At 41.5% G+C, this 22346-nt stretch overlaps 2 protein-coding genes across 4 annotated transcripts in view; one reads left to right on the plus strand and one right to left on the minus strand.

The window, feature by feature from the left end:
• The first annotated feature begins 428 nt into the window (after positions 1-428).
• Positions 429-4039, plus strand: Psn (presenilin). Of its 2 annotated transcripts, none has more exons than XM_089841935.1 (10): positions 429-554; positions 626-971; positions 1032-1261; positions 2408-2549; positions 2623-2690; positions 2774-2994; positions 3081-3179; positions 3258-3518; positions 3595-3707; positions 3780-4039. In XM_089841935.1, the coding sequence occupies exons 2-10, from the start codon at positions 798-800 to the stop codon at positions 3933-3935; spliced, it is 1464 nt and encodes a 487-aa protein (XP_089698061.1). In that variant the 5' UTR covers positions 429-554; positions 626-797; the 3' UTR covers positions 3936-4039. The 2 variants fall into 2 exon arrangements, with proteins under 2 accessions (XP_089698061.1, XP_089698065.1); XM_089841939.1 differs by having other exon boundaries at positions 465-550.
• A 575-nt stretch (positions 4040-4614) lies between these two features.
• The window catches only part of LOC149718032 (cell adhesion molecule Dscam1-like), a 191934-nt gene continuing 174202 nt past the window's right edge, over positions 4615-22346 (minus strand). For both annotated transcript variants that reach the window (XM_089841839.1, XM_089841840.1), the window contains 16 exons: positions 20667-20840; positions 16786-16930; positions 15926-16074; positions 15720-15851; positions 10664-10852; positions 10271-10341; positions 9304-9541; positions 8617-8715; positions 8041-8226; positions 7212-7505; positions 6991-7155; positions 6668-6918; positions 6424-6508; positions 6216-6321; positions 5085-5263; positions 4615-5004 (listed from right to left, as the gene is read on the minus strand). In XM_089841839.1, coding sequence (XP_089697965.1) covers positions 4943-5004; positions 5085-5263; positions 6216-6321; positions 6424-6508; positions 6668-6918; positions 6991-7155; positions 7212-7505; positions 8041-8226; positions 8617-8715; positions 9304-9541; positions 10271-10341; positions 10664-10852; positions 15720-15851; positions 15926-16074; positions 16786-16930; positions 20667-20840 — 2525 coding nt within the window. In that variant the 3' untranslated portion in view covers positions 4615-4942. The remainder of the gene's footprint in view (positions 5005-5084; positions 5264-6215; positions 6322-6423; positions 6509-6667; positions 6919-6990; positions 7156-7211; positions 7506-8040; positions 8227-8616; positions 8716-9303; positions 9542-10270; positions 10342-10663; positions 10853-15719; positions 15852-15925; positions 16075-16785; positions 16931-20666; positions 20841-22346) is intronic.

Consider the following 22346-nt stretch of genomic DNA (forward strand, 5'->3'; position numbering starts at 1 on the left):
TCCTTCCATAGGACATAGTCACGCGTATTAATCTAACCTAACTGGGAAAGTAGTTCTGAATGAAATTCAATTCCCGATCATTTTCAACAAGTAGGCCTATTCCTTAATAGTTTGAAAAATTATTAAGCCTTGGCTAGGTCACCGCTTTGGCCCTTTGGTAACTGGTACCTTTCGGACCTTTGCGAAAACCAGCTAAGCCTAGAATATGGTTAGAACAAAGCTTTAAATAAACTTATTAAGATAAATTTAAAATATACATTCTTAATAACATTAAAAAACATTAAGACTCAAGCACCAACCTAGAATAACTTTTTTAAGCTGGCGGCTTACTGACGAGGGAAGACGGTTCGTTCAGTGTAAAGATTCAACGGTTCACTAACAACAGGGGCTATGCTACCGGTTTTTGATCACGAACGCATTTTCTTATCCCTTGCTAAAAACCCCTGCCTCCGTGGCGATTTATCGTCTGGTAAAACTATAAAGGGTCTGGTCTCTTACCGTTGTTTACCTCTTATCTCCCTGGTTTTTGTTTAATCCTCGGAGTACTTGCGTAGGTAAATATCAAAATTACAAACCAATAAATTCATATTTTGTAACTGTAATTGAATTTTTCTATATATTTCAGTCGTCGTTCGGGATATTGTTTGGTAGGATTTTGAAACGTATTATAAAAATTTTGAAAGACCAAGGCTTAAGTTTAGTACGGACTGAGTTGATCGATTTTTTTTGGGAGTGGGAGACAGATAAAAATTAAGACGGAACAAATTGATTAGTATAGTAGTTTGATATCCGATGATATGAATCAATTTTTAAGCGACAGTAATGTTCGACCTAACTCGGACTCGACACTATTCTCTGATACAAGACCATTAAGTCCAAGACCAAATTCTTCTCCTCCGAGTGAGAGTGAAAGCCAGGAACCCAAGCCTAAATCCCGTAGACCAAAAAGACCTCGTTCTGATGGGAATCTCGTAAGAAATTAGGGAATAATATTAACGAGTTTCAAGCTAATTAAGGAAGGACCATTTTAGCCTGTAAATGGTCCAGGGGATGTGGAGACCACTTTCCGAGGAACCCCTCAAGTACCGGATGTACCCACAGGCGTGGCCCAAACACCTGGTTGGGAAGAAGAAGAGGAGGAAGAGCTTAAATACGGAGCTAAACACGTCATCAAACTCTTTATCCCCGTTTCCCTTTGCATGCTAGTTGTGGTGGCCACAATCAGCTCCATTACCTCTTACACCAAAACTGATGTTTACCTGTAAACTAGAGATTCAATTTATTTATTTATTTCTATGGGAAGGAGGGGGGGGGGGGTTCCCCGTTCATTCCCCCCCCCTAAATTCATCCCCCCCTGTATAGTGTTGCCGACCTCTTCTGGGGGACAATTACCATTACCAATGGACCAAGGTTAGTTTTCTTACTTTTGAATGTTTGGATCAAGTAAAAAAGGGTTGAGAAATCAAAAGGTTATTAAGAAAACCTTGTACAAGAAGACCAAATAAGATATGAAAAGAAACCCATGAAATTGGTGGGCGACTAGCATCATGGGATGCATGAGATCAGACACACTGTCTTCCTAAGGATTAACTCCCCCAAATTTCATGAATTTATTTACATATTTTATGTGGTCTTCTTGCGCAAGGTTTAATTAATAACCTTTGTAAAAACTCTTTTGCCTTGTTTGAACTCATTGCATTGATTTCTCAACCTTCATCCTTACTCCAAGCCAGACTTAGAAATAAGGATAATTTTTAAACTAGTCCTTGGGACCAGTGACCCCCTAGTGTTCTAAATAATAAACTGGTCTCCGGAGTGGTCCCAGCCCCCTTTGTTCTCCAATAGATTTGCAATTAATAAGAATTAAAAAACTAGTCCAAGCAATTAATAAACTGGTTTTGGACCAGTGAACGTGTGCTATTTCTAAGTCTGCTCCAAACAATGTTCAAATTGTGTCCTCCCAAGTGTACCAAGCCTTTTCTTATGGCCAAGGCTTAAGGTAATAGAGTCAATTATGAAATCCGTCTCTAAAGAAAGTACTTAAATGATTTTATAATTATTTTATGCCAGTTAATTATAAAATATAATTTAGAAAGAAATAAGTAAGACAACAAAGGTTAGTCCATAGAGTGCTGTCAGTTGTGACGTCAGATCCAAGGTTAAACGTCACGAGTCTGCCTTTAGCAATGGGCGGCCATGACAGTTACCGTTTTTTCTTTATGGGAAAACAGCATGGGTGACGTCACACTGGCGCTTCTGACAGCACTCTATTGGGAACTGTTCTCCAAACAGAGTTAGCGGCACTAGACGGGGAGGGGATGAATTTAGGGGGGGAGGCGGTGATGAACGGAAATCTCCCCCCCTTTCCCCCTAACCTAAACTAAAAAGTAACGCCAATGGCTTTCAGAGTCTACACTCCCTTCACTGATAAGAATGTGGACACCAAAACCAAAGTTTGGCAGTCATTCGCTAATGCTTTCATACTAATGGGGGTAATAGTGTTCATGACACTTTTACTCATCATTTTTTATAAATTTCGGTGTTACAAGGTATTTCCTCATGAATACCTTCATAAATACGCCCCCCTTTTACTTCAGTGGGTTATTAATTAACATTTCTTAGATTATCCACGGGTGGTTGATTGTTTCGTCCTTGCTACTATTATCAATGTTCTCATACATGTACTTAGGGTAAGTTAGGAAAAGCGGTTTTTCACTGGGGACAGTGGAGGATTGTTTATAAGTAAAAAAAAAAAAAAAACACACGTTTTTAGGGAAGTTTTGAAGGCTTACAACATTCCCATGGATTACATTACCTTAACATTTGTCATGTGGAACTTTGGCGTGGTGGGCATGATCAGTATTCATTGGAAAGGACCCCTCCTACTCCAACAGTCCTATTTGATTCTCGTCTCGGCCTTAATGGCCCTCATCTTCATCAAACATTTACCCGATTGGACCACGTGGGTCGTGTTGGGAGTCATTTCCGTCTGGGGTAAAAATTAGAAATCATTCAAATAAAGAGGAACGGGAAAAGGGTGATCTAAAACAAAAAATGGCGTCTTGTCTTCTCTTATCTAGATTTAATCGCGGTCCTGTGCCCTAAAGGTCCTCTTCGCGTCTTAGTCGAAACTGCGCAGGAAAGAAACGAACCGATATTTCCCGCCCTTATTTACAGCTGTAAGTCCAGTTAAGACAATGTCGTACCCTTACCTAAGATAAACGGGTGTCTCCCCCCCCCCTCTCTCTCTCATTTAGCGGCCATGGCTTGGTACGTCAACATGGCCGACGAAGTTCCCAGACAAAACAGCGCCGCTAGAAATAAAACAACGGAAAGAGAGGCGGCCGAGGATAATTTGATAGACGCCGGAAACCAAACGAGTCCTTCCGATCCACCACCACCATCCAATAACGTGACACGACGCCATCTTGCTGGTGACGAGAGGAATTTGAATGAAGCCGCTCCGAATCACACTCCCCCTTTACCCCAAACTGAAATGAACGCGGAAGATGAAGAACGTAAGTTAATTTAATTTAATTAAACTTCATTAAGTCGGGAGGGTATCGTCTCTGATTGTTTAAAAACGTATTTTAGGCGGGGTCAAGTTGGGTTTGGGGGATTTTATTTTTTACAGCGTTCTGGTGGGGAAGGCGTCGTCTTATGGCGATTGGAACACCACTTTGGCTTGTTTCGTCGCTATATTAATCGTAATTAAACTGTAGCGAATCATTAATTTTAATGAAGTATACGTAGCTAAGGAGAGTGTCTTCTTCTTCCAGGGATTATGTTTGACCCTTTTGTTGCTGGCCATCTTCAAGAAGGCTTTACCCGCTTTGCCAATTTCGATCGCCTTTGGATTGGTCTTCTATTTTACCACTAGCTCTCTCGTTCAACCATTCGCAGATAGTTTAGCCAGTGAACAGGTTTATATCTAGCACTACCAATTAATGACGCTCTAACATTATTATAATTATTGTTCTGTAACACTTAAATGTATTATAATCGTAATAAACTGATTTTTATTTATACATTTGCAAAAGTTTCTCGTTGATTAATAAAACCAAATGTGGATGAGAGGGAAAGTATGTGACAATGGCCATAGAGCCTGTGTTAAAAAACGCGGACATCAAACTCAAAGTTTCGCCAATAACTATTTAGTTTACTAGTGACTGACGGACTCGCGACTGAAAGTAGTTCAGACATTTATGCTCCTTGGGTTTAACCATAGCCCACTCGATCACGCGCATCACGATGCAAGCTGCTCGCGCTATAGCTAAATTACCGAGATTACACAAGAGCAGACGACGGTAACCGCGTAACCGCGAATTAACACAAGACCTATTTTAAGGGAGTGAACAGTCCCAGTATAGCTACGCCAATAAAACGGTCAACTACGGCGAAACTCTGATGACTCGCCATCACTTTTGGTTGGCCATTTTCATACTTTTCCTCTCATCCACTTTTGATAAAACGAATACTTAAAAGGCCTACAATGTACGTGTTCTTTGTTCACCACGTTATCGGAGTCACCAGTTTGAAATACGTACCATTACTTACCTGATTTAGTCCCAAGTCAGTCGCCATCTTGAAAAACGTTCTTAATAGACTAATCTATAGTGAAAACATTTTTAATTTCCTTGTACAATCATGATTGGAAGCACATTTTATATATATATACTTTGTTTAACATTGTTTTTATCTCGTTCGATTGTTTATCATCGTCTTTTTTAGGCACTCTTAGCCCCCAAACTATGCCCCCCGTTTCGATTACGGGGGCCGACAACGGACGAGTAATTAAGGTACTCCCCCCCCCTTCCATAACGAAGGAATTAACGTGACAATTAAAAACGCGGACGAAAGAACAGAGTCGCCGAGCGTCCATTAGTTTTCATTAAACGGAATGAACAGCCCGATTAGACAGGCCACCGCCGCCCGTCACCAGTCACGTGACGTGAAGTCGCCGGAAATCGGCTTCCTCAAGGACAGGAACGTACATCTTCTTGCCTAAGGAAAAACCCAAGGATTTAAGTTTAACTAGGATGGAATTAAGGGCCAGTGTGGGGGTGTTTCAATGTGGGCGTTACATTTGGCGAAGGCGTCACGCTGATCGCGGTCGCATTCGGCCTCCGAAAGTTCGTGGCTGTCGCCAAAACTGCGGAAAGCGTGTTGACCACCGTGAAAAGTGTAAGTGGTTCCTTCGCTGTCGCTCTCTTCCCCCGAATGGCTGTTCAAACGACAAGTGAACAATAGCGCTCTTGAGATTCTAATTACCAGAAAAGAAAACGAGAGAGAGAGAAAGTAGAAAAAGAAAAAAATACATTCGGGTGTTTTTTTCACTCGGCTATATGCGCCTATCGAACATTGAAAAATGTACAGAAAAAACCAACCCCACATATCGCGGTTTAAACGCGCGATATTATTTTTACGTTGCGGAAAAGCGATTTTCAACGCGACGCGATTACCGAATAGTTAAGAAAAGCGAGTACAAGACGCGGTTTCGTAAAACCATGAATCTATAGAACTATGAATATACAGCTCTATCATACGCTCCTTCTATCATGTCGATTTGGTTTGGGTGTTACCCTCGTAGCTTTGACGCGTTTTGCGTAGCTCTAATAGCCAATCACGAGACAAGAGGAAGTGACGTTTCGAATTTACACACCCCCGGACTCCCCCTCCCTTCTCCCGCTCCTAACACTAGCAGACACGTGACTGATGTCTCCTTTCTCTAAGCCCCACCCAAACCTTATCGAGAGGTTAGACAGCGTAACGCGGCTGTATTATTCATAGTTATATAGATTCATGGTAAAACTAATTTGAAAGAAACGCTGATTGACGCCTAAGATTACGCAATGTGAAATATGATAGGAAAGAAAGTAGTGTTATAGATACGATGGGTAATTCGTTCCAGAAACGAGAGTGAGTATTGGCGGAAAGTATATCGCTATTCGACGTGAACACACCACATATAAACGCAAGCCTTAAATTGTAATGAAAATGATTTCTTACAGACGTCTGCCTGAAACCCAATTACTACTGATTTCTAAATGTATTTTATGAAATTGGCCGCTTCCCTACAGAAGCAACAGTTACAAGTACTGTTGCAGTATTGACATCTGCGAAACGAAAGATTTTATCGTATTTCGGACGGATTTAATGTACGTCCAAACTACACGGACTAATTAAACGGCTCTAAATTGAAATAAAGTACTTACCCTTCAGAAGTTAAGCTCGAATGACGATAAGGGGACCTCGAAGCGTGTACGAGACGGACTGGGTTCTTCTCGACTGGCGGTCGGACGGGTAAAGGAGGCATAATCCCTGTTAAAGGGATAAATAACGTCGGGAAACGAAATAGGAAATTAAAACCGGGCGGGGTTCAATCGGTTGGCGGGGGGGGGGGGTCGTTTGTATGGTACTTACGGGGCGTTTGATACAAATTATGAGATGGGTGAAGTGGGACGGATGAGCTTTCCATGATATGAGAATACGAGTCTTCGTCTTCTTCCTAATTCAAGATTTGGAGGAGGGTGGTTAATTCTTCCGGGGGAAAAGAAAGAAGAAAAGATAAGAGAATCGAGACCTTAGCATATAACGACGCCTATAAACTAAGATACGAAACGAACGCCAAGCTGTTCAAACATATACGAATAGAGAGAGTACTTACCCACTTGGGAGGGGGATACGGTACTTCGTAGATGTGTTCCCGCCTACCAATCGTCCGTCTCATACTCTGACTACTTTCACCGCCCTCCATGACGTGTTTATGACTCCCCGGTAAGACGCGACTCGTGGCGTAAGGCGACGGGTAATATAGTTGATCTTTCGGGATACTTCCACTCTCGGGACTTCCGGGTTTCCTGTCCAAGACGGACATGTTCATACCCTCGCACGATTTCTCCTCCCGCAATCTACACTCTACGCGAAAAGGTATCGGTTCTTCAGTCCACCTTGGTCAGTCAAATCTACAATCGTCTTATTAATACTGACCCCGAACCGGCGTATTGTCGTGACGTCTCCGTTTCATGACAACGACGCACGCCACGACCGAAATGACGAATAATACTACGATAGCGCAGGAAGCGGGTACCACGATACCGAGACTTCGGTAAAGAGCCGAACGACGTTCGTCCATGGCAGTGAATGGCGGAGCTACTGAAGTTTAACTTCGTTCAGATTAAAAACGTTTTCAAAATTAAATATATTCTCACCTCCACCCATCGTCAGGGTAGCGAAAATGTATTCGGCTTCCGTGGGTCCAGCGTCAGTATGCGCCACCACTAAAGCCGTGTACCAAGTGGCTGGTGAGAGGTCCGTAACCAGGACGGATTTTTGGTTGGGCATGATATTATTCGAGACTAAGATCCACTCTTTTTGGCTATGGCTTTTGTATTGGATGACGAAATTTTTAATCGGGCAACCGTTGGTCTGCCAAGCTGACAATTGGAGGAGAATCGACGTCGAGTTGATTTCGATAAACGAATCTTTGTCCGGAGCGATCGATACTGAAAATGTATCGATTGTTTTAGCAATACTTGGTTTCGTACGATGCTTAACGTACAATAACTAGCGTGTTTAAAGAGTCGCCGCTTAACGAAAATTAAAACGAGTTACGCTAGATGACCATTCATAGTTCAAAACGAGTAAGTTCGTCGCGAACTTTGATAGGGGTCAACCCACCCGGTCACCAGAGGTTATGCGATCGATAAGGATGGCAATTATCAATTCATTAAATCTTCTGGGCGTAAATTATCCAGTCTGGTCCGCCTCATAACTGACACAATCTCTATTCAACGAGAAACTTGGCTAGAAACCAAGCTGCTTTTCGCTTCGTCGCCATAAATCGATTTCAAGAATTATCGCGCTTGAAAAGCGGCGTCCCTTCGTCATTGCAACTTTATTGTCAAACTTCCCATCCCTTAGAGACCGTACGCGACTCTGGGCAACCCAAACTTCCAAGATGGAAGCGACTCTCGTCTTAAATTACGGTTATTTAAATATATACCTCAAGATGTCAGTTTAGGCGAAATGATTACTTACCCCCGCCTTGGGTCCTGGAAGCCACCCTGGAACTGGCTTTACTATTTCCTATACTGTTGAAAGCCACGATGTAAAACTCGTAACTGCATCCGCAGTCCAAATTCTGGTAGGTGTAACTAGTTTGATGGGCCGCCATTTGACGTTCGTCCCACGACTCCTCTAATTTGTGACTGTACAGAAGGTATCCTGATAAAAATATCATAACGCGTCATAAGTTGGAACCTTTAGAAGAATAAACTGATTTCCAACATATTATAATTTGAGTCAATAAAGCTCATCGTAGGTAGCGGGCTCTAAGTCTTAAAATTATAAATAGCCAATCTATAGTCTCCCCCACGCAGTCACTATGGTCTACGCATAATGGATGGATGAGTGTTGGGGGGGGGGAGTTGTTTAGGGACATAAAGCGAACGTAGGGATCTATACGTGATATTAGTCAAATATTGGTATAATGGAATAAAGGCGCGATGGGCGCGAATAATCCGTCGGAAAGCTACAGGCGACGAGTCAATATATTAATTAGGAAGTTGGGGTGGGGGTGGTGGGGAGGGGGGGAGAAACGTATAATTGATATACCTGTAACGGGAGGATTATCACCGAGCGGAGCGTTCCACTGAAGATGGATGGACGAGGTCGTAACGGCTTCCACGGACAAGACGACGGCAACTGGAGGATCTGTAAACAACGACAGAACGGGTCGAGCGACAAAAGCTCTTTCAATTAGCGCTATTCAAATCCCAATCCCGACGCCATTCCACCTCCCTCTACTCGCCACGCGTATTATAATAGCGCGGCAGCAACGGCAGTTTACATCCGATTAACACGGAATGGTTACGCTCCTCTAATCCTACAGCCAGAATAGGAGCCATTCCGAATTTATACGAATCGTGTTGAAATCCAATAACTAGGGCCATTCTCCCCTTTCCTTTAAGCCTTTCTTAACATTCGAAGTATATTGACGCGAAGTTATAACTCACATATCCTGAGTCCTGGCATTTTACTAAAGGGGTCATTAATTTTTAATTTTACGTCTACTTTAATTCCGCGTGGTCTCAAGCCAAAGAACGTAAACTTTCTATGTCTTAAGACGGTTGATTTTAGCCTTTGGGACTTTTCTCTTAAAACTGATTATAAGGATTCCACGAAACTGACATTCGGAGGAAATGTCTGGCAAATGAAACCCGGGCTTATCCCGTTTCTATTTATTTTCGCTTTCGATCCCCGGGAGGGTTCTCTAGAAGTTGGAAAGGATTTTTGGCCTACCATTTTCCAGAGTTTCGATGACAATCTCGTCGGAAGGTGGCCCCGAGCCTTTGGAGTTGAAAGCTTGAACGACGATGCTGTACTTGGAAGCGCGTCGCAAAGTCGCGATGTCAGCTTCTTCCTTGAAGCCTTCGATGATTTCTATCGTCCGATAGTTGTAAGGATTGGGAGAGTTTTGGATCCGATAACCGAGGTAATAACCTTTCAGCTTTCCATTTCGGTGCTCTTTCTTCGGAGGCTAAAATACCCAAAGAGGCATGACAAAAACAACCCTGATTATTATTATTTCCATCGACTTAAAACGCCCAAATAGATCCCAATCGCGAAGTAAATTTCCTTGAACTCTAAATGAACGAAAAACAAAGTGTCCGAGTCAAGCCAATTAGAAACGAGATAGCCATCATCCGCGGAATATTTCGTAATATATTTTGAATTTATAAGTTGACGTAACCTTTGGAGTAACCCCTGACATTTTCAAAGCCTAAAAGTTGATAGTTTTTGGTTTGGGCGTTAATTAGGGGCAAAATCTTTCAGCCGGCAGTCGAGACGAATTAAAAGTAATAAGAGAAATGATTCCGCGGCGGTAGTCGAGCCGAGTCGGCGAAGCTTCTGGGAAGAAGCGAATATTCTAGCTCGCTAGCTTTTACAGAAATTAATGATCGCTCTTAATATTACTTTAGGAGCCAAATTAGATTCAGTCGGAAACGTTTTCCCCCAACACTCATTAATTTGCGACCCCCCCTTTTAAAGTAACTTTTTCAAAGCACAGTCTCAAAGCCACTGTCCTCCTGAAAAAACCCTCCGCTTTTCTACGCTAATTTGGACTTTCATTTTGAAATTGTCATGAGTGGAACCTTTCTCACGAAATTTTATCTTAACAAAGAAATGCTAGTAGACTTGGTTCGAAAGATGTAGAATAAATTGGGCCCCGGATAAAGAAAAACTTGGTTTAAAACTTAGGACATACCTGCCACGTTATTCGGACTGATCTTGATGTTATGGCGGAAGCTTTGACGGATATTGGTGGTCCTTCGGGCGCTATACGAGAGACGAAATTTAATGGAAATATAGCAATTATTTATTGTAAATAAAGCGAGTAAACTTCTAGAGTTTGTTATCCTTCCTTCGCAGAAGCGCCAAAGCGAATGGAAGTTTTAAAAGGAAGAAATTTCTCCTTTCGAGGGGTAAAAAATAATTTGTGCAAGAAGAAAGTAACGTATCTTGCCACGGGCCTTTAACGGCGTTGAAAAGGAAAAGTTTTCATCTACTATAGGCGGAATGGATCGTGATGGGGGGGGGGGAGGTAAGGGGAGATTCCAGGATGTTCGGAGTTAAGGCTAACTTAATTATGGAAGATTACCTTCTTCGCCGGTGGAGACGTGTACCGTCTGACTAGGGCGGCTCCAGCCTAGAGCGTTTTCGCTGGAGACGCGAATTTGGTAATTGGTGACCGGCTTCAATCCACGGATCGAGAAACTAGATTCGCTGCCGGTCAGAATGACGCTGCCAGACGACGAAGTAGGCCCTTTCGCCTTAGAGCTCCAACTGTCTGTCCAAGAGAGAAAAAGAACAAACTTCCAAATGTAATTAGGGATTTTTTTTCCCAAATTCCCTTTACCATATACTCGGCTTTTCGATAGTCATTCAACGCCGCGAAGAAGCTTAAAATTAGCATCCCCCCCTAAGAAGATTGAAAAGCGACCAAGTCAACGAAGAGAGACGAAGTACCCTTTTTTATTTTCTAATTTAGAACTTTAAATGAAATAAATGATTAAGGTTCACCGGGGTATTTTGCCATTCGCGACACAAGGTTATAAATTAGTTTTCATTTGGCCCTGGTTAAGACACGTCCTTTCTGGAAACCTAACATACCGTAAATATTTTTAATATTATTATTATATTAATATAATATTTCTAAGCCTATATCAGACGCGATATGACTCCAAACAAAATTCAGTGAATTTTAAATTCGACCGGGATTTCATTTTCTAATTTATTTCTTGGAAAAGAACGAGAGCGAAGAAAAGGAACGGAAGAAAGAAAAATCAAATGGAAAAACCTTAGCGATAAGAAGATTAGGATGAAAGAGGGTTTTTTCTTACTGAGAGAGAGAGAGGAGAGAGAGAGAAAAGAAAAAAATGGTTCTCTTTGAATTAATAAACTCGAACAATGAAGTTATTGTCGAGGCGCCCCCGTACCAAGAAACTTTTCCAACCCTAGCTACTTTTAATTTATTACTTACTAGGAAACGTCAAAAATAGCGCGGAATAACATTTAAGCTACCGATGAAAAGACTCCTATCGCCTAAACTAACTAAAGTATATTTTTAAAAGGATATAAAATTTATGAAAATAAAAAATAAAAAATCCCAAGAAATTGGTGAAAGTGTCGGGTGTTTTTTTTGAGAGATTGCTTGGGGGGAGGGGGCGAGGGGTGTATTCAATTTTCAGCAGTCAATCTCAGTCAGTCAGGCAGCCGGCCATCTTATAAATAAACACGTTTAAAAACTAGACTTTATATATTAGAATCCCCAATTCCCAATTTTATAACGTTTAAAGAGCTTCTCTTCGGGCTGAAAAGATACCAGATCTCTTCTCTTCTATCGCTGCAATATCATCATATTTTTTTTTTTTTTTTTAGAAGAATATTTGAAGAAGAGAAAAGCAATTTTGATTTAATACGATGGCTTTTTATTAAAATTGAAAGCGATTTAGATTGGCTGACGCAGATACGCTTCCGCCATTTGAATCCTCCGTCTTTATATTTGGATATCGTCTTAGTTTTATTTATTCTTTGATACGTCTTTTAATTCAGTTTCGTAGAAATGTTCCTTAGGAAAAGCCCGCTTCTAGGGGGAAAGCGTCCCATGCTTTTTGTACGAGCCCCTGTAGAAATGTTTTACCCGCCGAACGTTAAAATTTAACCAAAAAATAAAATTTCTAAAAATCCAAAAATAATCTTTTTCTCTCTCTCTCTCTCTTTCTCTCTCTCTTGGCCCTTCTGTCTCGAAATTGCCGCGAAAGATCGCTTGTTTATTCTAGAGCACTTTGAGAAAGCTGGATAGAAAAAGAAGCGGATCCAAGCGGTGCAAAAAAAGGAGTAAAAGATGCTGGAAAAGAATAAGACTGTGCCCCGAGCAAAAAATCGAGTTCATAAATTACTCTTTTCTTGTTTGCTAGGCCGTCACGGCTGCTTAAGAGAGCTTCTTATTCTTTTCTTTCAGTAGCTACTCCCACTACCACTACTACTACAGGGGGGTATATATTATATATCACCAAGTACCGAAATGCCTTTCGACAATAAAATACACGGAAAAAGGAAAACGAAAATAACGGTCACTCCCATCTCCACTGACAAAGGGAACTGGTCCTCGTTACCCTACCATGACATTTTTCTTTTGTCTGTTCCTGAAAGAAAGAACGACTTGCCACCCCCTCCTCTCTTAGATTGCGGCGGCAAAGATTTCTTTCGTTTTTTAAACAAATATTTACGTAGGAGCTCATCGTAAATTCCTGATTATTTTCACAATCTCTTTTATTCCTATCATTTCTCGTAATTAGTGTTTATTTAAGAAAATGAATCAACGCTTCATTTACTTGCTATTGTTACGAATTTAATCTAAGATTTCATTACCCCTTTAATAATAATTTCGTATTACTCAATTAGAAGTTGGCGAGATCTTCGGGTCCCCTCAAAAAACTTCTTAGAAAACAAAGTGATGAAAAAAAAATTTGCGAGGAAAAAAATCTCATAGTTTGTTGGCGAAATATCTTTTCAGATTTCATTCTTCTGGATTCCAGAACGAGAGGCAATATTTGTTTCCGTAATACGTTAAATTTCCCGAAGGACGAGGAGGACAAGGATGCGAGTTACTAGTAGTTGGTGAGGGCACTCTATAAATCCGAACTTATTTGCATAAACACCACCCATATAGCCGAGTGTGTGTCTTCCCCTCCCCTCACCCTCAGGGAGGGAAACGGACTAGTCAAAAGTTCCAAGTAGATTTGTTATCCCCATTTTCGAGGAAAACGGCTCTCCGGGGCGTGAAAAGGCTCCTTTCTCTTTCTCTCTCTGAGTTCTCTCTTCGAGCCTCATCCTCTGCCTTAAAATATTCCAATCCCCGAAGGAAAATGTAAGTTCCATAATATTATTCTAAGCTATTAAGCGAGCTTAAATATTTCCGAGCCTCTTGCGGGTGGGGTGAAGAGAGAGAGAGAGAGAAAGAGAGAGAGAGAGAGAGAGAGAGAGAGAGAGAGAGAGAGAGAGAGAGAACGAGAGAGGGGGGGAAACCACCAAGAAATTAGCGAACCCATTTTAAATATTTTCATCTTAAACCATTCCTCGATTGATTTTTCCTTAAGAGCCAGCTACCAAAAGGGGTCGCCTCTAAGCCTCACTAAATGTAACGCTTTAGTTAAGGGTTAAACATTTGAAACCACAAATTACACCGCAACAATCGAAAAATATATAATAATATGTGAGAATAAACCAAGTCACTACTCAACGGGTATCATTTCGCCTAAATTTTCTTACTCCTTGTTGACTAACACTTTCTAAACCCTTGTTGAAGTTCAACCTGACATTTCCTTGGACCTGAAAGATTAGGCCTAAGACAAGGCTAGTTCAGATTCGTGCACTGTTGTTTACTCTTCAATTATTTAATTAAGGGGTAAAACATCTCGACGTAGCTCGTCTTAATGTCGGGTTGGTGGGAATTCCTCGCCCACGAGAAAGAGACAAAGACCGTGGCCCTAAATTTTAAGACCACGCGAGTAGCTTAGGTCCAGGGCCCTTCTCTATTAGCCCAATGTCATATTAAACAGCGCTTTAGGAAATTTTGTTGAAGCGAGAGCTAGGGCAGCTCGTCCTCGACCCATATTTATATTTTTGTACCAGAGGCTTAACAACAAGTAAGAGAAAAGTTATATACCGTGCACTATTTTAGCATCTGGTTCTTATATATATTTCGGGTTTCGGGGTTTCTTGATTCCCTCACTTAGTTGAGAGAAAGAGAGAGAGAGAGGGAAAATTAATTTTGGGAGACGCGAGGCCGAGCCATCTTTGTATTAAAACTTAAGTATCCGCTTCTCCTCCCATTCGTTACAAAAGTTTGCCGAGTTTTGTTAATATGGCGACGCCAACAAAGTAACTAGTTTATTTACGGTGGACAAACAACCAATCGAATTACATAAGGAACTTATCTAGAGCAAGAAGACCCTCAACGAAGAATTTAATTCAATTTCCTCAGAAAGAATTAATTTATATAAGCTAACCATATTTTTATACAAACCAGCCTGGTCAAATTATATTAGGTCACATTTTTGGACGTACTGATGAGTTGTGTTCTGTTTTCCCAATTTAATATAAGTACTTACGTCGAGATAATACGGTCTAGAGAAGTTACGACATCTAAATTGAATATCCCAGAGCGTTATTAATCTGATTTACTCGGAGATTTTCATAATTGAATTGAATAGCCAGTTTTGGAGCTTCCCATTTCTACCTGTTCGGAAATACCTACCTATGCCTAGGACCCGTTTTCCATATCGTATAATTTCAAACGCATCATGCGCAGAGGATGAAAAAGTTCGCCCCCTTTTAATTTTTACATTTTGCTCTTAATTTCACATACGCTTAAAGTTTAAATGATTAAAATAGTTTCCTAACGCCGCCAAGGCTAATCGGGATAAGTTGGCTCGAGTCTAAAAAGATCCAGAATTCTCTTTCCCAAAATTAAAATGAAATTAAAACAGTTTCGGAAAAGGGGACCCAAAGAAAAATCAGGGCGAACCGCGCCCCCGGGCGGCTGAAAACGGGGGAAAATTTGCATCGGCGCCTTTTAAAATTCGTCCAGGGGCGGGTGGGCGGTTGCCACCCCGCGGGGGAAAGGCGAGAAAATGTCCTGGAAAAGAGAATAGTGACTAGTTTGGCGCTAAGACTCTGAAGGCAGCCGGACCATTAATAAGCGTTTAAGCTCGCCAAGAACCCATGGGCTAAAAGAGACCGGGCTTTATAATTTTCTTCGCCGCAACTCGTCGTAGTGCCCCACCGTTCGCCCACCCACCACTATTCCATTATGGTAATGCGAATCATTGCGAGAAAAGGAAAGAGGACTACGGGGACATGGGACAAATCGGGCAGAGCAGGGTGGACGGACAGCGCCTTAATTCTACACCGCGGGCCAAATTAAGCGGGAAAGATAATTGGAGATCGAAAATGAGGGAGGTTGGGAGGGGGTGGCGTGTGGCGGCGTTGAAAAGGATTTGGGCTTGGCGCAACACGTGCCTCGTAACACCCAATCGATGCCCCCCAATCAAATTAAGCCTAACCTAAAATGACTATTTCACGATGCTCATTTTTAAAACCATTTTTAAAATGTTTCTTCTATTGGACATGATCGGAATCGAGTTACTTACCATTATCTCCTCGGTGCTCGATCTTGTAGGCGGTGATGGGACTATTCCCGTTAAACGGTGGTGTCCAGCTGATTGATATGGAGCGACTGGTCACTTCGGTGGCGTGAATGTTAGTGGCGACGTCGGGTGGCTCTATTAGAGTGGTGAGAGTCATCAAGTTTCACTCCGTACTTAGCGGAAATGGACAATTGGCGTCCTTAAAATACCTTGAATAATTAGTTGAATATTTCTTTCGTCTTCGCCGAAGGCGTTTGAAGCGACGCAAGTGTAGGTCGCGGAATCGTGACGTTCAACGGAATCTATCAGAACTTCGGACAGCGTACCGTCTTCCACTTCGGAAACTCCGATTTGAATTCTACAAAAGAAAACCACTCCGATTATCGATGCTCTTTGGCAAAGATTGCACGCGTTGCGCTGTACCTCAATAAGTGGATGTTTTACAAAAACATTTCTTTTTAAGATTTCGAAAGGGAGGGTTAGTCGTACACGCGGGTTAATAAACTTAAAGGTCATCTAGCGCAAAGTAATCTAGGTTAAGCGAAAAATTTATCTTATACCTTTAAAAAAATAAAAGTCAAAATGTATTTTATCCTTAATGACGATCATTTTTAAACCCGAAGATGATAAAAAAATAGATATATGGAAGAGAAATAACGAGAAGAGCTAAGAATAGGGAGAGCTAATCTTTTAGAAAGCTTTGATGATAGGAGAAAACCTATTAAACTCTTGATAGAAGCAGCGTACAAAAAATGGTAAATTGACCTCTGAGAAAAATGGGCAGACGCCGCTCTAGCTTAAGCGAATTGACCCCCTGACCTTAGAGCGCTCCCCTAGAATATTCCCAAATTTATATATTCATTAATTATGAATAAATCAACGCGATATAGGTTTGGAAATCTAAATGGGCGTGACTTTTAGTTTAATTATTAATGTTGAAAGAACACCAGAGATACTCGAAGAAATGGTTAGCAATTTTTAAGGGTTCCGACACCGAAAAGAGGGAAAAAACATCAGCATTCCCGAAATACTTTCTCAAGAAGCGGCGCGTTATAGGCCATTGACGAACCTGGGTTTGCTGGTATCCACCGGAGAGCGTTCTTTTTTCCAGACGAAATTAATTGGCCTCTCACCAAAAGCTCGGCAAGGTAACTTGGCAGTATCTCCGACTTTCAAAGTTAGAGTGTGAAAAGGTGACCTAAAATGAGCGGCCACTGCACCAGCATCCGAGTGACGAGAAGAGAGGCAGCGTCGAGAAAAAGGAAAATAGAAACAAAATAAATTACAAGAAGGAACTTAGATTAAGAAACGTCTAGATTAAAACACCTTCATTCAAGAAACGAGGTGGAAGATCATTTTTCAGGGTTAGAGTGTACCTTAGCCACACGCCTAAACTCGTGTTTATCTAAGGGCCCTTGAAAAAGCGGCTTTCCAATACGTTGCCAAGGTATTTTCTCCGGGAGAAACATTTCAGCCTGGGTTTTATATACGAGAAAAGTAGTAACCTCTTCCGCGAAGAATTTAATACATTCTCTTAAGAATATTAATTAATTACGGTTCTACAAAAACTGACATTTTTAACGTTTTACACGTTAACGCTGGTTTTCTATCAGTGGGTATGTTGGTCTAGTTCAATATTAGTGGCAGAATCGAATTAATCCGGGGCTTAATCCACGATATAAAGAAAGAAGGGAAAATACTTTAGGGAAAAGTTTATCGCACGGAAGATAAATTATTTTATGGTTTAATTAAACAGACTTGGCGTATTAACGCGCGGGGAGGAGGAGGACAAGGATATGAAGCGAGCTGCTTTTTTGTATAAAAAAGGGCCAAGCTTCCGTGTTTATGAAAGTACCAGCTGTTACTATACGCTTTCAATATTTTCATTCCGAGTGTACAGCTTGTACAAAGTAGGGGAGAGACTCGAAAGGATAATTTCAAGGAGATGATACCGATACTGCTAAGGAGCATTCTTTACATCACCCTTTCTGGAATGGGCTGTCGATATAAGAGAGCGCGGCAACCATATTGAAGCAAGTTAATATAAAAAACTAAAAAACAGAAATAAGTCCACTCCTATCCTAAAGCGATTGATTTCCAAGTTGAAGTATTAACTCTATGTTAATTACCACCGAGTTTGATGCCATTTAAGCTTCCGCAATGGAAGTCAACGAATTATTCACTAAACCGAAAGAAAATCGATCAAATTGGGATACCAAACGGAGTTTGAACAGTAATACACGACTCAAAATCCCTTTTAAAGGAAATTTACCGATAGCGCAGTTGTTATTTTACAATCAGGCGAGTCAGTTTCCGTCTTAAATATCGTCTTAGCGCATTGAGAAGAAGTTTCAAAGTCCCTCGAGAAACGAATCGACCGTCGAATTGCAGCAACGTCTCTGGTATATTACAAATTTGCGAAGAGAGTACAAATAAGATTCGAAGATATCTTCGTAGGAGGAAATCTCGAACGCTTACGAGATGAAATGAAGCGTAAACCGCTTCCGGATTGCGTAATATAAGATCTCCCTGGCAAGCGGCTTAACTGGAACGGAGCGATTAGGAAGCTGGGCCGCGCTCTCCGATAACCCTTCTAAAACGGTATTGATACGGGTGCGCCCTTCATCCCAGATCTAAGACAGATAACGGGGGAAAGGCCAGAGAAGGTCGCGCACTCGCCCCCCCCTATACGACCAGTAACCTATTAGAGAGATAGCGGACAGAGAGTTCATTCCAAATACAGCCTTCCATTACCGCTGCTGATGTAAATTTGCTTTTGTTTCCGCAGTTACGCTTCCCGTTTTAGCGAATCAAAAGAAAATTCGAATTTTTGTGGTTCTCTAATATTTTCACGATTTCCATCGCGTTCAGCAACCCTTTGAAGGAAGCTAGGGACGCGGGTGTTTCGGTTCCTATTGTAGGCTTAAACTGATCCAAAGAAGGGTCTTTCTCTTAAACGGAAAAGGAATCAATCAACTAAGAGGCAGTAGATTCGGCGTTACGATTATAGCGGAGAGTATATCATCCTCCGAGTTTCGAGGCGAGCTACTGTTGAGAGTAAAAATGATTTATCGTTCCTCATCTAGGCGAAGCAAACTTCCCATTGCCTTTATAGGGAGGTCCAGGCTTCACGCTTAAGTAAACATTTTTGGGGGCCCCGGATCAAATCTTCCTTATTAATTTGGAGATTTCGCTAGCTAGCTAGAGAGGAACCGGTGTAGGAAAATCCGGGATAATAAAGGCTGCCGCCGCGAAACCAAGCCACTCTCACTTTGAATGACACTAACAAATTAAGTCCGGGAAAAGGCGCTTGTTCCCTTTCTTGGTCGCCACCACACCACGCACGCCAGCCAAGAGAGAAATTTAAATTTGTACCAAAAGGTGAAGAACATTTTTCTCCTTTCAATCTTAATAACATCCGCCGAGGCACGCCAACCTTTCTCTTTTAACAAAGGTATTTCCTTAGCTCGGTAATCCTTGTAAATTAGAGCAAACTTGAAGCGCTTCAACTTGTACGTTATTAAAGAAGATTTTATTTGTTAAACGTCACTCGCTCGAGTATAAACCAAAAATTAATAGGACATCTTACGAGAGGCCAAGCGGCCTGTCAAACGGAATTAACGAAACCTTTCCGCCAAAATTAAAGAAAACGAAACAAATTTAAAGTTAAAACCGCAATGCCAAATATTTAAAAGTTTAATTTTTAGTCTAGGAAACGCTACCAGTTGAACGATCTATTATTCTGATAGGAAACGAAATTTCTCGAGCCCAAAAGATAGAGAACAAGATCGAGATAAGAAAAGCGAAAGAAAAATAAATCCCCTTTGGTGCGTATCTTCCGGAGTGATTAACGGAGAGAGGCATTCGTTCCTCAAACGGTCAAGAACAAGATGGAAGTGGAAAGAGGGGCCGGCTCGGAAAAGGAAATAACTTTCGTACATAAACTAGTAATACCGCAATCAAAAGCGAGGCACGATGCTGCCCTATAGCTCTTTCTCTCCATTGTTCCGTAATAAAATGGAGAGGAGGACCAAAGAGTTGGCCGACTCTTAGATTGGAAGGATTACTCATTCCTATCCATTTTATCCATCGCTTTCAGTTGTTATCCTTTTACCTTGGAGTAATTAAACACGAAATCAATCGCTTCTCGAAGCTCCCTCCCCATCTACGTTTCAACCTAAGGTACAATTACAAAGTTTAATATAGAGCAAGCTATTTTCTCGACTGTATCCCAAATACGTTCTTAATTTTATTCCCAGCACGATGACACCATGCAACACTGGAGTTATTTCATCCAAGCATTTATTCCAATCCGAAGGGATGGCTACATGCAGGGTGGTTACGCAACGCGGCTAGCGAGACTTAATAGAAGTTGAGATGGTGGCCAGATTTCCTTCCCATCCCCGAGCAATCTGGCCCTGGCACCGCTGCCGCGTGGAGGAAGCGGCGAGATGGTTTGGAAACTAAGCGATCTTTCCAGCATCCGAAGCGTTAAAAGTTCCGACGCTCGGACATTGGGTCGGAGCGGGTATAATGGAGGGGGGGGGCAGGGAAGAGAGATGATGGGATGGCGAGCAACGAGAGATACGACCAGGGAGAATGGTCACGCCTGATGGACCGCGAAGGGTTGAAAAGGTTAACGTTTTACGAAACGGCCGCCGACGCGCCAACCCCTCCCCCAAATATAAGCGATGATTGAACGAGCCTATTTACTGCCGAGGCCACGATTTCATATAAACGCTACCAGAAAGGAAAGATGAAAAATATACGGCGCTTTTACGGTTTGCAATAATCTTACTCTCGATGAATCGCAATTATAAACCAACACGCTGCTTTCCTAACTACCAGAAACTTAAAATATCACATTCTTCACGAAAGCTAGCGAAAGAAGATGAAAAAGCCCTTTGCCTTTAAAGAAGAAAGGGTATAAGAATGTGAAGCGCGGCTTACCGTGGACGTTAACTTTGATAACTTTACTGAGTCCAGTTCCGACTCCGTTGGAAGCTTGGCACAAGTAGAAACCAGAGTCGCCTTCTTCGGCTTCCCGAATCATTAAAGAGCCGTTTTCCAGCGTGTGAATGTGCGAGTTGCTGATGATGGTTCGGTAGACGGGAGGCGATGAGCCTGCAACAGAAAAGAGACTCATCCATTAACGAGCTTTAACGTCACCTCTCCCCCTCTTCCCCTTCTCTTCGCGACCTCCGCGTGGGCCACTCGGGTATTTCTCCCTTAAGACTGTTCCCGGGGACTAAAAGAATCCTTTCCTTCCTTAGTCGGGTCCCAGACGCGACAGTCCTATAGTTTTACCAAGAGTATATTTAATTCACCTTGTAATAATCTTAAAAAAGTGGTGGCTATAGATGTAAGCGCGTTGGACTTAACAGAAGGGTTCGCATTCGTGGCGCAATATCGTCCAATTCATGGTGGACAGAAGCTCAAAACGACAAGGAAAAAGGTTGAGAAAATACACAGTGGCTCGGTCGTCTTCCCTTTTATCTCTAGGGGGGCTGCCACTTAAGAAGAGAATTCCTTTTCTCCGCCGGTTAAGATTGATAGCGAACCACGGTGGACGCGTTTCTTAACAGTTTCGCTTGTCGTCGAGCTTGAGTTTGACCATTTTTTGGTCATCTTTATCTCTCTTATGTTTTTTTCTCAAACCAGACTTAATTCGCTATCTGTTTTGTCATTGACGCTTTCAACTTTAGGCGATGATGGGGTGCGCAGGGAACGACACAGTCGATCGTTAAGTTAATATTATTAATTCAAGGTGTTTTACCTACGCGTTAATACAATTAACGAAAAGCTCCGCGCTATTTAATAATTTAGACGGTGGTTTAATTGTAGCGAAAAGAAACTAGGAACGTAATAAAGGGAACCGTCGTAAAACTGCCTTAATATAAGTACTCGTGTAATTAAAATGAAAGATTTACGAGTTTCCTTCTATAGTCTAAGAAAACTAACTACCGAAAAACGAACAAGGGTATTTTAGCTCGGGAAAAGACGCCGGTACTGCATGGGATGAAAAATGCAATATTGTAATGGAACGCGATATGATTTACGTACACCGGCTCATAATCCGATCGCGTTAATGCTTTTTACGAGGTAAGGAACAGGGCAAAAAATGTATAGAAATAGAAAAGACCCCTTTTTTTCATTACGATAAAAGCAGCGCTGTACCGTATATGAAGTTGCATGGGGATAAAGCCTTAGCCCCCCGAAAAAACGAGGCTCAGGAATTTTCAAGAATATTAAATATTGTAAGAAGGGACTTTATTACGTTTTACCGAGAATATCCTAAAAATAAAAGAATACTCAATATCTAAAATAACTTCCTAATATTTTGATTGTATGCATTCACGCGTAAACTAATTAAGTTTTCGAAAATATTTAAAAAATTGGGTAATTTTCTTTATAGTAGAGTTCTGGGGAATTCCCTCCCGAATTGGAACTATGATATAATATTGCTTGGAGACCAAAATCTATAAATATAAGGTTAAAATTCCGATGCCAATATATTATACATCGCAAAGTAACTCCATTGAATTTCACTTGTTAATCCGTATACCTTTTATTTCTGGTCGCAATATTTTCTCATATATAGTTGAGAATTTTTGAAGAAAAGCTTTAAAG

This window comes from Phalangium opilio, unplaced genomic scaffold, assembly GCF_054372755.1.
Source record: "Phalangium opilio isolate 3A_F unplaced genomic scaffold, DU_Popi_V2 ptg000003l_1, whole genome shotgun sequence".
NCBI lineage: Eukaryota > Metazoa > Arthropoda > Arachnida > Opiliones > Phalangiidae > Phalangium > Phalangium opilio.